The sequence below is a fragment of the Oncorhynchus nerka genome, linkage group LG26 (genome assembly GCF_034236695.1).
Source record: "Oncorhynchus nerka isolate Pitt River linkage group LG26, Oner_Uvic_2.0, whole genome shotgun sequence".
Taxonomy (NCBI): domain Eukaryota; kingdom Metazoa; phylum Chordata; class Actinopteri; order Salmoniformes; family Salmonidae; genus Oncorhynchus; species Oncorhynchus nerka.
In genome coordinates, this window is record NC_088421.1 from 49200351 (window position 1) to 49214515 (window position 14165).

Genomic DNA, 14165 nt, shown 5'->3' on the forward strand with positions numbered 1-14165 from the left:
TACTGTTTATCTATAGGGTCTGCTCCTCAACAGTAAATACTGTTTATCTATAGAGAGGGTCTGTTCCACAACGGTAAATACTGTGGAACTATAGGAGGGTCTGTTCCACAAACGGTAAATACTGTTTATCTATAGAGAGGGTCTGTTCCACAATGTTAAATACTGTTTACATCAGAGGGTCTGTTCACAATGGTAAATACTGTCTATAGAGAGGTCTGTTCCAAACGGTAAAAACTGTGGAACTATAGAGAGGGTCTGTTCGGTAAAATACTGTTTACTATAGAGAGGTCTGTTCCACAATGGTAAATACTGTTTAACTATAGAGAGGGTCTGTTCCCACAACGGTAAATACTGTTTATCTATAGAGAGGGTCTGCTCCACAATGGTAAATACTGTGGAACTATAGAGAGGGTCTGTTCACAATGGTAAATACTGTTTATCTATAGAGAGGTCTGTTCCACAATGGTAAAATACTGTTCCACAATGAAGTAAATACTGTCTATAGAGAGGGTCTGTTCCACAACGGTAAATACTGTTTATCTATAGAGAGGGTCTGTTCCACAATGGTAAATACTGTTTAACTATAGAGAGGGTCTGTTCCACAACGGTAAATACTGTGAACTATAGAAGGGTCTGTTCCTGTTTAACAAGGTCTGCAGTAAATACTGTTTATCTATAGAGAGGGTCTGCTCCACAATGGTAAATACTGTTTATCTATAGAGAGGGTCTGTTCCACAACGGTAAATACTGTTTATCTATAGAGAGGGTCTGTTCCACAATGGCAAATACTGTTTATCTATAGAGAGGGTCTGTTCCACAACGGTAAATACTGTTTAACTATAGAGAGGGGTCTGTTCCACAATGGCAAAATACTGTTTATCTATAGGAGGTCCTGTTTCCACAACGGTGAAATGCTGTTTATCTATAGAGAGGGTCTGTTCCACAACAGTAAATACTGTTTAACTATAGAGAGGGTCTGTTCCACAACAGTAAATACTGTTTATCTATAGAGAGGGTCTGCTCCACAACGATAAATACTGTTTAACTATAGAGGGTAATAATCACAATTCTTTACTTAGGGGTTGTAAAAATCAGGTAACTTAAATTCCCAGGTGTTCCAGAAATTCTAGATGAAATATTCCTCCTGATTCTGGGGGGTCTTCCAACCAGGATTTTCAGAACCTGATTCCTGCAGTGTGTGTGTGTGTGTGTGTGACTCTGCTCTCTGCCGTCTGCAGCCCTGAATGAGGACCCCAGTCATCTGCCTCCAGACCTGCAACAGCCTTCAGGTCATCTCCTCCTCACTCAACACAGAGCTGCTGCAGAGGTAACACACACACACAGACAGACAGACACACACACACACACAGACAGACAGACACACACACACACACAGACAGACACACACACACACAGACACACACACAGACACACACACAGACACCCTTATACACACACACACACACCTAAAACACACATACACACACACACACACACACACCTAAGACAACCCTTATACACACAGAGACACACACACACACCTAAAACACACACACAGAGACACACACACACCTAAAACAACCCACACACACACACACAGACACCTAAAACAACCCCTTACACACACACACACACACACACCTAAAACACCCCTTAAACAACCCATACACAACACATCAACCCAAAAGACACACAGTGTCTGTCCACCTCCCAGGTGTGTGGATGTTTGGCCGTGTCAGCTGGTGCACTCTGCGGTGAGGAGTGAGGCAGGCACACGGCAAGCTGCTGAGGACAATCCCCTCTGGACACGTGACACTCAGGTCAGCACACACACACAGACCGATCACCCTCCTCTGTCCTCAATTACTGACTGGGGCTGCTCCTACACAGGGACCTGTCGGTGACACACACTAACAGGGACCCACGGTGACACAGCTGCTCTAAGGCAGGGACCTGTCGGTGACTGACTGTTCTGAGGCCGGGCCTGTCGGTGACTGGCTGCTCTAGGGCAGGGACCCTGTCGGTGACACAGCACTCAGGGCCGGGACCCTGTCGGTGACACTGCTCCAGAGACGGGACCCTGTCGGTGACACACACTGCTCTAGAGGCCGGGACACGGTGACCGACTGCTCTAAGCACACAGAGACACACACACGGTGACCGACTGCTCTGACACGGGACCCTGTCGGTGACCACACACTCAGAGGACACACGGGACCCTGTCGGTGAGACACACACGGGACACACAGTGAGACTGCTCTGAACGGGACACTGTCCCGGTGACAGCTGCTCAGGCCTGTCGGTGACACTGCTCTGGGGACACAGGACCCTGTCGGTGACACGCACACAGAGACCCACACAGCTGCACACAGAGACACACACACACACACACGGGACCCACGGTGACACTGCTCTGACAGAGACCATTCGAGTGACTGACTGCACAGAAGACAGGACCACGGTGACTGGCTGCTCTGAGGCACGGGACCACGCCATTGACTGACTGCTCTAAACAACCCTTTCGGTGACACTGCTCAACCGGGACCCGTGTGTATAACGCTCTGTGTCTGTCCTGACTGCTCTCCCAGGTGTGTCGGTGATGACTGCTCTCAGCTGGTGCACCCTGTCGGTGAGACTGGTGAGGCCGGGACCTGTTGGTGAGGGACAATCCCTCTGAGCCGGGACCTGTGGTGACTGACTGCTCTGAGACCAGGACCCCTCCTCTCTGTCCAGGACCCTGTACGGGTGACTGACTGCTCTGAGGCCGGGACCCTGTCGGTGACTGACTGCTCTAAGGCCGGGACCCCTGTCGGTGACTGACTGCTCTGAGGCCGGGACCCTGTCGGTGACTGACTGCTCTGAGGCCGGGACCCTGTCGGTGACTGACTGCTTTGAGGCCGGGACCCTGTCGGTGACTGACTGCTCTGAGGACCTGTCGGTGACTGACTGCTCTGAGGCCGGGACCCTGTCGGTGACTGACTGCTCTGAGGCCGGGAATCGGTGACTGACTGCTCTGAGGCCGGACCCTGTCGGTGACTGGACTGCTCTGAGGCCGGACCCTGTCGGTGACTGAGACTGCTCTGAGGCCGGGACCCTGTCGGTGACGGGACTGCTCTGAGGCCGGGACCCTGTCGGTGACTGACTGCTCTGAGGCCGGGACTGCCCTGTCGGTCTGCTGCTCTGAGGCCGGGACCTGTCGGTGACTGACTGCTCTGAGGCCGGGACCCTGTCGGTGACTGGACTGCTCTGAGGCGGGACCCTGTCGGTGACTGGGCTGCTCTGAGGCCGGGACCCTGTGACGGTGACGGTGGCTGCTCTGGAGGCCGGGACCCTGTCGGTGACTGACTGCTCTGAGGCCGGACCCTGTCGGTGGCCGACTGCTCTGAGGCCGGGACCCTGTCGGTGGCCGACTGCTCTGAGGCCGGGACCTGTCGGTGGCCGACTGCTCTCTGAGGCTGGACCCTGTCGGTGGCCGACTGCTCTGAGGCCGGGACTGTCGGTGGCCGACTGCTCTGAGGCTGGAGGCCTGTCGGTGGCGACTGCTCTGAGGCCGGGGCCTGTCGGTGGTCGGCTGCCCTGAGGCCGGGACCCTGTCGGTGGCCGAGCTGCTCTGAGCCGGACCCTGTCGGTGGCCGACTGCTCTGAGGCCGGGAGCCTGTCGGGGTGGCCGACTGCTCTGAGGCCGGGGGTACGACTGCTCTGAGGCCGGGACCCTGTCGGTGGCCGACTGCTCTGAGGCATGTCGGTGGCCGACTGCTCTGAGACCTGTCGGTGGCCGACTGCTCTGAGGCCGGGACCCTGTCTGATCACGCCTTGTATCCCTCACATGTAAAGAACATTTCGATTGGGCCGTTATCTGCAACGGTTTACCTTTTAAAAGGCACGGTGTCGACAGACTCATTCAATCCCGCCTGACAATATTCAATGTTTTTCTTTTACCAAAGAGACCTGGTTAACGATGCCAGCTGGGTCACAATGCTACAAATAATTCCAAACATGAAAAACGCACACATTCTGTCACATAGAAAAACAAATAAACGAATATGTTTACCAGTCATCTTCAAGTCAAACTTCAAGTAACTTGTCATTATCATAGCAGCAAAATGAATGAAATCGCTATGCGCTCACTCATGGTCTGGTTTTTATCAGTCAAAACTTCAACTAATGTAAAAACGAATTGGGTGAGTTGCTTGGATTGTCTTTATATCTACACTGAGAATACCAAACACTATGAATACCTTCCTCATATTGTCTTTATCTACACTGAGAATACCAAACACTATGAATACCTACCTCATATTGTCTTTATATCTACACTGAGAATACCAAACACTATGAATACCTTCCTCATATTGTCTTTATCTACACTGAGAATACCAAACACCATGAATACCTTCCTCATATTGTCTTTATATCTACACTGAGAATACCAAACACTATGAATACCTACCTCATATTGTCTTTATATCTACACTGAGAATACCAAACACTATGAATACCTACCTCATATTGTCTTTATATCTACACTGAGAATACCAAACACTATGAATACCTACACTCATATTGTCTTTATCTATCTGTGTGACCTTAGTGTGTGTGTGTCTGCAGTAACCTTAATGTGTGTGTGACCTTAGTGTGTGTGTGACCCTGCGGTAACCTTAATGTGTGTGTGACCCTGCGGTAACTTGTGTGTGTGTGTGACCCTGCAGTAACCTTAATGTGTGTGTGTGACCTTAACCTTGTGTGACCCTGCAGTAACCTTAATGTGTGTGTGTGACCCTGCAGTAACCTTAATGTGTGTGTGACCCTGCAGTAACCTTAATGTGTGTGTGACCCTGCAGTAACCTTAATGTGTGTGTGTGTGTGTGTGACCCTGCAGTAACCACAGCCACCCAGAGATAGAGGAGATCTCCTTGGTGGTCCGTCACATGAGCCGCCCCAGCAGCACCTTTCACCCCCAGGACTTCAGTGACCTCATCAGCTTCATCCTCTATGGCAGCCAGCACCGCGGAGGGTAGGCTTCCTGGCTCTGGGGGGGGGGGGGATCCTTCTGCTAATGTGTGTGTCGTGGGTCCCGTGTGCCTCAGTTGGTAGAGCTTGGGGCTTACAACGCCAGGGTTGTGGGTTCGATTCGCATGAGGGACCAGAATGGGGAAGGGGAAACTGTGTGTGTGTGTGTTCTGCTAAGTTGTGTGTGTGTGGATATATGCTAATGTGGGTTTATCTGTGTTCCTACAGTAAAGAACCGTGGCTGGAGCGTCTGTACCACAGCTGCCAGCGCCTGGAGAAGCGCGAGGGTGTCCCGTCAGGTCGTGAAGGGGTGTGTGTGTCTCTCCGGTGCGGGTGGCGGTGTGTGTGTACCGCGGGGTCTGCTGAAGACGGAGGCGGTGCTGTGGCAGTGGGCGGTGTGGGAGGCAGCTCAGTTCACAGTGTTGTCTAAACTCCGTACCCCGCTGGGGACGGGCACAGGACACCTTCCAGACCATAGAGGGTACGGGCTGTTACACACACTAAAACACACACACACACACTAAAAAACACACACCCACACACACTAAAACACACACCCACACACACTAAAACACACACACACACACTAACACACACACACACACTAACACACCAACACACGCACACACTAAAACACACACACACACACTCAAAAACACACACACACTTAGTCCAGAGTTTTCCCATGATTTTTTTAAACATGTTGGTAAGGTGGGGAGGCCTGGAGAGGGGCTGTTCTTTGCATTTCTGAACCCCTCTGTAGCTCTGCCCCATGTAGCTCCGCCCCTGTAGCTCCTCCCCTGTATCTCCGCCCCATGTAGCTCCGCCCCTGTAGCTCTGCCCCCTGTAGCTCCTCCCCTGTAACACTGATGTCCTGCCAGTTAGACCCGTAAACCAGGGGTGTGAAACTCATTTTCCCTGTGAGCCACATTTACTTTTCAGCAAGTTCCGGGAGGGCCACACTGAAAATGTTATTTCTTTCACTGTCAAAATGGTTTGGGAATTTCCGATGCTCCCCTGACGGTCTAGCTTTCAGATCGGTGATAAGTCTGTTAGCCAGCTGGACACAGTCATGAAACTGTACCAAATGCAGGTCCATTATAATTTCTACACAGTTTCCATTTGGTTTGAGTCATTTGAAAGTATATTGAGCCCCCCTATTCCATCCTATACACATTCTGGTTTTACATGTTGCCTCTTTCAAGAACATATCCTTCCCTCTCTCCTCCCTCCCTCCTCCCCTTCCTCCATCCTCCTCCCCTTCCTCCATCCCTCCTCCCCTTCCTCTCTCTCCTCCTCCCTCTCCCCTCCCCCTCCCCTCTCCTCCTCCTCTCTCTCTCTCCTCCCCACCCTCCTCTCCTCCCCCTCTCCTCCCTCCCTCTCTCCTCTCTCCTCTTCCCTCTCTCCTCCTCTCTCTCTTCCCTCTCTCCTCTCTCTCCCTCCCTCTCCCTCCCTCTCTCCCCTCTCTCCCTCCTCTCCTCTTCCCTCCTCTCCCTCTCCCTCCTCTTCCTCTCTCTCCTCTCCTCTTCCCCTCCCTCCTCCCCCCCCTCTCCTCTTTCCCTCCTCCCCTCCCCTCCCTCCTCTCCTCCCCCTCTCTCCTCCCTCCTCTCCAGGTATAATCCGCAGCCTGGCGGCCCACAGTCTGAACACTGAACAGGAGCTCAGCCAATGGAGCGGCGGCGATTACCAGACGACGGTCACCATAGCAACCAGCTGCGTCTGGCGCTAACTCTTGCAGTTCCTGAAAACCTGGAGAAACTGATGTATACCAACGCCACGAGAGGCTGTGCCAACGCTCTGACCGCTCCACCCAAGGTACACACACCCCTACACACACACACCCCTACACTGTGAGATACTGATGTACAGCTCCTACGAGAGCTGTCCCAACGCTCTGACCACACCACCCAAGGCGCACGCACACCTACACACACACACAGATGTACAGCTCCTACGAGAGCTGTCCCAACGCTCTGACCACACCACCCAGGCGCATGCGCGGGCCGCACAGCCCCAAGTGGCCCCCAGCTCCTAATGTTAACTGTCTCTCTGTCTGTCTCTCTGTCTGTCTCTCTGTGTGTGTGTGTGTATCCAGGGTATCAGAACATTCTTCTATACCAACCGTCAGACCTGCCAGGATTGGCTGACTCGTATCCGCCTGGCCCTGATGAGGGTGGGTCTTCTGTCCGGCCAACCAGCAGTCACCGTGCGCCACGGCTTGGACCTGCTGACTGAGATCCAGAACAGCAGCACTCTGGTAACGGGAGGAGAGACGCACAGTCCCAGGGCTGTGTCCTAAACCACACCCTATTCCCTATAGTGCACTACTTTTGACCAGAGCCCCAACTGAACCTATTGTACTTGACCACAGAGAAACACACTCAGCATTACCTTGTTCCAACAGTCAGTCAACTGTTTTCAACTACGACCCCTTTACCTGAAGTTACTAAATACATCACCTGTAACTGACCCCCCCATGTCTCCTCTCAGGGTCCATGTCTCTACTGGTCATCTGTAACTATGTCTCCTCTGGTCCTGTAAGACCCCCCATGTCTCTCTCTGTAGGGTCCAGGTCTCTACAGTCATCTGTAACTGACCCCCATGTCTCCTCTGGTCACCTGTAACTGACCCATGTCTCCTCTGTAGGGTCCAGGTCTCTCCTCTCTGTAGGGTCCAGGTCTCTACTGGTCATCTGTAACTGACCCCCATGTCTCCTCTGGTCATCTGTAACTGACCCCCATGTCTCCTCTCTGTAGGGTCCAGGTCTCTTCTGGTCATCTGTAACTGACCCCCATGTCTCCTCTCTGTAGGGTCCAGGTCTCTACTGGTCATCTGTAACTGACCCCCATGTCTCCTCTGGTCACCTGTAACTGACCCCCATGTCTCCTCTGTAGGGTCCAGGTCTCCTCTCTGTAGGGTCCAGGTCTCTACTGGTGACCCCCATGTCTCCCTCTGGTCATCTGTAACTGACCCCCATGTCTCCTCTCTGTAGGGTCCAGGTCTCTTCTGGTCATCTGTAACTGACCCCCATGTCTCCTCTCTGTAGGGTCCAGGTCTCTACTGGTCACCTGTAACTGACCCCTCATGTCTCCTCTCTGTAGGGTCCAGGTCTCTACTGGTCACCTGTAAACTGTCCCTCATGTCTCCTCTGTAGGGTCCAGGTCTCCCTCTAGGGTCCTGGTCACCTGTAACTGACCCCCATGTCTCCTCTCTGTAGGGTCCAGGTCTCTACTGGTCACCTGTAACCGACCCCCAGGGTCTCCTCTGTAGGGTCCAGGTCTCTACTGGTCACCTGTAACTGACCCCCATGTCTCCCTCTGTAGGGTCCAGGTCTCTACTGGTCATCTGTAAACTGACCCCCATGTCTCTCTCTGTAGGGTCCAGGTCTCTACTGTCATCTGTAACAGCCCCCATGTCTCCTCTCTGTAGGGTCCAGGTCTCTACTGGTCACCTGTAACTGACCCCCATGTCTCCTCTCTGTAGGGTCCAGGTCTCTACTGGTCATCTGTAACTGACCCCATGTCTCCTCTGGTCACCTGTAACTGACCCCTATGTCTCCTCTCTCTGTAGGGTCCAGGTCTCTACTGGTCATCTGTAACTGACCCCCATGTCTCCCTCTCTGTAGGGTCCAGGTCTCTACTGGTCATCTGGTACTGACCCCATGTCTCCCTCTCTGTAGGGGTCCAGGTCTCTTCTGGTCATCTGTAACTGACCCCATGTCTCCTCTCTGTAGGGTCCAGGTCTCTACTGGTCACCTGTAACTGACCCCCATGTCTCCTCTGTAGGGTCCAGATTCCCTCTCTGTAGGGTCCAGGTCTCCCTCTCTGTAGGGTCCAGGTCTCTACTGGTCAGCTGTAACTGACCACCATCTCTCCTCTCTGTAGGGTCCAGGGTCTCCTCTCTGTAGGGTCCAGGTACATCTTCTGTCAATCTGTAACTGACCCCCATGTCTCTGTAGGGTCCAGGTCTCCCTCTCTCTAGGGTCCAGGTCTCTACTGGGTCACCTGTAACTGACCCCCATGTCTCCTCTGTAGGGTCCAGGTCTCCTCTCTGTGAGGGTCCAGGTCTCTACTGGTCATCTGTAACTGACCCCCAGGTCTCTCTGGTCATCTGTAACTGACCCTTATGTCTCCTCTGTAGGGTCCAGAGTTGGAGGCTCCTCTGGTGATGCTGGTAGAGGCTCTGTGTGAACTTCACTGTCCTGAGGCTATCCAGGGTTTAGCTGCCTGGAGTCTCACCAACACTGCATGAGTCTGGCTTGGGTCAGCTCTGTTGGCTTACAGGCTGAGGGCGGTAAGGAAACCACCCCTGTGTGTGTGTGTGTGTCTGGGAGGCCAAAGCTTAGTGTATTTAAGGGGCAATTTTTGACAGATTTAACTTTCTAAATGCTTCATGATCTTAGTTCCCATCAGATCCTAAAATATAAGCTTGTTTTATACAAATGTTTTGAATGAAAAAAATATAAACAAACATCTATAAATTCCCTTACCATGGCTATAACTGGAATGTTGCTCTATGATGTCATGATGGTTACAACTGGAATGTTGCTCTATGATGTCATGGATGGTTACACCTAGAATGTTGCTCTATGATGTCATGGATGGTTACACCTAGAATGTTGCTCTATGATGTCATGGCTGGTTACAACTGGAATGTTGCTCTATGATGTCATGGATGGTTACAACTAGAATGTTGCTCTATGATGTCATGGCTGGTTACAACTTTGGAATGTTGCTCTATGATGTCAGGATGGTTACAACTAGAATGTTGCTCTATGATGTCATGGATGGTTACAACTAGAATGTTGCTCTATCGGATGTCATGGATGGGTTACACCTAGAATGTTGCTCTATGATGTCATGGATGGTTACACTAGAATGTTGCTCTATGATGTCATGGCTGGTTACAACTGGAATGTTGCTCTATGATGTCAACTGGCTGGTTACAACTGGAATGTTGCTCTATGATGTCATGGCTGGTTACAACTGGAATGTTTGCTCTATGATGTCATGGCAGTTTACAACTGGGAATGTTGCTCTATGATGTCATGGCTGGTTACAACTGGAATGTTGCTCTATGATGTCATGGCTGGTTACAACTGGAATGTTGCTCTATGATGTCATGGCTGGTTACAACTGGAATGTTACTCTATGATGTCATGGCTGGTTACAACTGGAATGTTGCTCTATGATGTCAGCGGCTGGTTACAACTGGAATGTTGCTCTATGATGTCACCATGTGGCTGGTTCCCAACTGGAATGTTGCTCTATGATGTCATGGCTGGTTACAACTGGAATGTTGCTCTATGATGTCATGGCTGGTTACACCGGAATGTTTGTTCTATGATGTCATGGCTGGTTACAACTGGAATGTTTGTTCTGATGTGCTGGTTACAACTGAAGAATGTTGCTCGGCGATGTCATGGCTGGTTACAACTGGAATGTTTTTGTTCTATGATGTCATGGCTGGTTACAACTGGAATGTTGCTCTATGATGTCATGGCTGGTTACAACTGGAATGTTGCTCTATGATGTCATGGCTGGTTACAACTGGAATGTTGAGCTATGATGTCAATGATGGTTGGTCCTTAAATCCAAAGCTCTGTCTGTGAAGTTGAGTGGTTACATTTCCTCCAGTCCCATCCTCAGCTTTTACCCAAATGGGGCAGAGTACGCTTTATTGTTTCAACTGCTGATTGACACTTTAAATGTAGTCAAGAAGCAGGTAGTACACACCTCTGTAGTCCATAGACCATATAGTAGCCCATATCTCTCTCTGTCAAGACCATATAGTAGCCCATATCTCTCTCTGTCAAGACCATATAGTAGCCCATACCTCTCTGTAAATACCCTATAGTAACCCATACCTCTCTCTGAAATACCCGGCAGTGACCCATACCTCTGTCAAGACCATATAGAAGCCCATACCTCTCTGTCAATACCCTATAGTAACCCATACCTCTCTCTCTGTAAATACCATATAGTAACCCATACCTCTCTCTGTAAATACCATATAGTAACCCATACCTCTCTCTGTCAAGACCATGTAGTAGCCCATACCTCTCTCTCTGTCAATACCATATAGTAGCCCATACCTCTCTGTCAATACCATATAGTAGCCCATACCTCTCTCTCTGTCATGACCATATAGTAGCCCATACCTCTCTCTGTAAATACCCTATAGTGATACCTCTCTGTCAAGACCATATAGTAGCCCATACCTCTCTCTGTCAATACCATATAGTAGCCCATACCTCTCTGTCAGCCACCATATAGTAGCCTATACTCTCTCTGTAAATACCCTATAGTGACCTATACCTTCTCTGTCAAGACCATATAGTAGCCTATACTCTCTCTCTGTCAATACCATATAGTAGCTCATACTCTCTCTGTCAAGACCATATAGTAACCCATACTCTCTCTGTCAATATCATATAGTAGCCCATACTCTCTGTCCAGGAATCCATATAGTAGCCTATACCTCGCTCTGTCAAGCACCATATGGTAACCCTCTCTCTGTAAATACCATAGTAACCTATACCTCTCTCTGTAAATACCATATAGTAACCACTACCTCTCTGTCAAGACCATATAGTAACCCATACCTCTCTCTCTGTCAAGACCATATAGTAACCCATACCTCTCTCTGTCAAGACCATATAGTGACCCATACCTCTCTGTAAATACCCTATAGTGACCATACCTCTCTCTGTAAATACCCTATAGTGACCCATACCTCTCTCTGTAAATACCCTATAGTGACCATACCTCTCTCTGTAAATACCCTATAGTGACCATACCTCTCTCTGTAAATACCCTATAGTGACCCATACCTCTCTCTGTAAATACCCTATAGTGACCATACCTCTCTCTGTAAATACCCTATAGTGACCATACCTCTCTCTGTAAATACCCTATAGTGACCCATACCTCTCTCTGTAAATACCCTATAGTGACCATACCTCTCTCTGTAAATACCCTATAGTGACAATACCTCTCTCTGTAAATACCCTATAGTAACCCATACCTCTCTCTGTCAATACCATATAGTAGCCCATACCTCTCTCTGTAAATACCCTATAGTAACCCATACCTCTCTCTGTAAATACCCTATAGTAACCCATACCTCTCTCTCTGTAAATACCCTATAGTAACCCATACCTCTCTCTCTAGGTTTGAGAAGGCTGCAGTGGAGTACCAGGAACAGCTGTGTGCCGTGACGGGGATGGACTGTTCCATTAAGGGCTTCGACCGCTCACTCCTCAAACTGGGCGGAGCCAACAGCTCTAACACAGCCAGCCCCAAACACAACGGCAACGGTGAGACACACAGCTCTAACACAGCCAGCCACACACACACTGGTAACGGTGAGACACACAGCTCTAACACAGCCAGCCCCAAACACAACGGTGAGACACACAGCTCTAACACAGCCAGCCCCAAACACAACGGTGAGACACACAGCTCTAACACAGCCAGCCCCAAACACAACGGCAACGGTGAGAGACACACAGCTCTAACACAGCCAGCCCCAAACACAACGGTGAGACACACAGCTCTAACACAGCCAGCCCCAAACCCACTGGCAACGGTGAGACACACAGCTCTAACACAGCCAGCCCCAAACACAACGGTGAGACACACAGCTCTAACACAGCCAGCCCCAAACCCACTGGCAACGGTGAGACACACAGCTCTTAACACAGCCAGCCCCAAACACAACGGTGAGACACACAGCTCTAACACAGCCAGCCCCAAACACACTGGTGAGAGACACACAGCTCTAACACAGTCAGCCCCAAACACAACGGTGAGACACACAGCTCTAACACAGCCAGCCCCAAACACACTGGCAACGGTGAGGCACACAGCTCTAACACAGCCAGCCCCAAACACAACGGTGAGACACACAGCTCTGACACAGCCAGCCCCAAACACACTGGCAATGGTGAGAACGCGGAATAGGGGGACATTTCAGAGGCAACCACTAGCTGATAATAACCAGGTGTTCCCCTCTCTCTCCTCCTCCCCCTTTCCTCTCTTCTCCTTCTGCCTCTCCCCTCCTCTCTCTCTCCTTCCGCCTCTCCCCTCCTCTCTTCTCCTTCCTCCCCTCCTCTCTCTCTCCTCCCCCTTTCCTCTCTCCTCCTCCCCCTCTCCTCTCTTCCCATTCTGCCTCTCCACTCTCTTTCTCCTTCAGGTGACTGCAGGAAGACGGTTCTCCTCAAGTCCAACGAGTGTTCCTCCGAGGTGCTCAACCTCCTTGCCAATAAGGCATGCCAGTGCTATGTGGCCCTTGGCGATTGGTCCTCGGTGCAGGAGTGGCAGGCCAGCGTGCACGCCCTCAAGAAGAACCCTGGTAACCCTGCCGCAGCGAGCGTGCACCTGAAGACAGACTTCAACTACGTACGGGCGCTGAGCTGCTTCGAGGACGGAGACTTCCCAGAATGCCGTGCTCAGCTGGAGCTCCTGGCGGGGGAGAGAGACGACTACGGCATGCTCAACTCCACCTCTACTGGCTCCAAGGATAAACTAGGTAGGAGGGGGAGAGGGAGGACTAAGGCCTGGTCAACTCCACCTCTACTGGCTCCAAGGACAAACTAGGTAGGAGGGGGAGAGGGAGGACTAAGGCCTGGTCAACTCCACCTCTACTGGCTCCAAGGACAAACTAGGTAGGAGGGGGAGAGGGAGGACTAAGGCCTGCTCAACTCCACCTCTACTGGCTCCAAGGACAAACTAGGTAGGAGGGAGAGAGGGAGGACTAAGGCCTGGTTTACTCCACCTCTACTGGCTCCAAGGACAAACTAGGTAGGAGGGGGAGAGAGAGGACTAAGGCCTGCTCAGCTCTACCTGCTCTAAGAATAAACTAGGTAGGAGGGAGAGAGAGAGGACTAAGGCCTGGTCAACTCCACCTCTACTGGCTCCAAGGACAAACTAGGTAGGAGGGGGAGAGAGAGGACTAAGGCCTGGTCAACTTCTACCTGCTCTAAGAATAAACTAGGTAGGAGGGAGAGAGAGAGAGAGAGAGAGGACTAAGGCCTGCTCAACTCTACCTGCTCTAAGAATAAACTAGGTAGGAGGGACAGGGAGGACTAAGGCCTGGTCAACTCCACCTGCTCGAAGAATAAACTAGGTAGGAGGGAGAGAGAGAGAGAGAGA

General features: G+C 51.0%; 1 protein-coding gene and 1 long non-coding RNA gene across 2 annotated transcripts in view; both read left to right on the forward strand.

The window, feature by feature from the left end:
* The window catches only part of LOC135564907 (serine/threonine-protein kinase SMG1-like), a 58837-nt gene extending 44688 nt beyond the window's left edge, over positions 1-14149 (forward strand). Inside the window, 2 exon segments of the mRNA XM_065010993.1 lie at positions 12183-12328; positions 13207-14149. Coding sequence (XP_064867065.1) covers positions 12183-12328; positions 13207-13610 — 550 coding nt within the window. The 3' untranslated portion in view covers positions 13611-14149.
* On the forward strand, positions 6793-9250 carry LOC135564956 (uncharacterized). The gene is made up of 3 exons (XR_010461297.1): positions 6793-6825; positions 7106-7267; positions 9151-9250. It is a non-coding gene; the product is annotated as an uncharacterized LOC135564956 (long non-coding RNA).
* Positions 14150-14165: the final 16 nt, after the last annotated feature.